The 863-nt window shown below is 45.5% G+C and overlaps 1 protein-coding gene across 1 annotated transcript in view; it reads left to right on the top strand.

Annotated features, from left to right (window-relative positions):
- Positions 1–215: 215 nt before the first annotated feature.
- Positions 216–863, top strand: part of FANCL (FA complementation group L) — a 41,904-nt gene continuing 41,256 nt past the window's right edge. Inside the window, exon 1 of the mRNA XM_035896983.1 lies at positions 216–365. Within this exon, the coding sequence (XP_035752876.1) occupies positions 216–365 (150 nt within the window). The remainder of the gene's footprint in view (positions 366–863) is intronic.

Genomic DNA, 863 nt, shown 5'->3' with positions numbered 1-863 from the left:
CTACTTAAACCTATACCTGATCTGGACAGCTCTGAGATAGATGTTTATGTTAAATACTTAAATATTTTTCTGAATGGTTCTTCTTTCTTGAGTATGAGGGGTAAATAGTCATGCTTATTTCAGCTGTACAATTTTAACATAAGCAACTTGCCTATGAGAGTATCTGCTTCTTTCTTCTCTAACCATTCACAAATAATTATCACAGAAACCAGGGGATGAGGCTGACTGTGAAAGCCCAAAAGAGAGTTCTGCTGCTGTATTTTTCCTTTGACAGATTTCTGCTAGTCTTTAAAGTATGGAAGCTAGCCAATGTCACCCCAGTCTTCAAAAAGGGCAAGAAGGAGGACTCAGGGAACTACAAGCCGGTTAGTCTCACCTCCGTCCCTAGAAAGGTGATGGAACAACTCATTCTGGGTGTCCTCTCCAAGCAAGGAGATGAAAAGATCATCAGGAGTACCCAGCACAGATTCACCAAGGGGAAAATCATGCCTGACCAATCTGATAGCCTTCTATGATGGCATGACCAGCTGGGTAGATGAGGGGAGAGAGGTGGATGTTGTCTACCTTGACTTCAGCAAGGCTTTTAAAACTGTCTCCCATAACATCCTCATAGGGAAGCTCAAGAAGTGTGGGTTGGATGAGTGGACAGTGAGGTGGATTGAGAACTGGCTGAATGGCAGGGCTCAGAGGGTTCTGATTGGTGGGGCAGAGTCCAGTTGGAGGCTGGTAGTTAGTGGAGTTCCCCAGGGCTCAGTACTTGGCCCAGTCTTGTTCAACTTGTTCATCAATGACCTGGACGAGAGGACGGAGCGTACCCTCAGCAAGTTTGCTGATGACACAAAACTGGGAGGAGTGGCTGATAC

The sequence above is a fragment of the Egretta garzetta genome, unplaced genomic scaffold, assembly GCF_000687185.1.
Source record: "Egretta garzetta isolate BGI_Z169 unplaced genomic scaffold, ASM68718v1 scaffold306, whole genome shotgun sequence".
NCBI classification, from domain to species: domain Eukaryota; kingdom Metazoa; phylum Chordata; class Aves; order Pelecaniformes; family Ardeidae; genus Egretta; species Egretta garzetta.
Note: the sequence above shows the minus strand (reverse complement) of the source record. Positions and strands in the feature narration are given on the sequence as shown.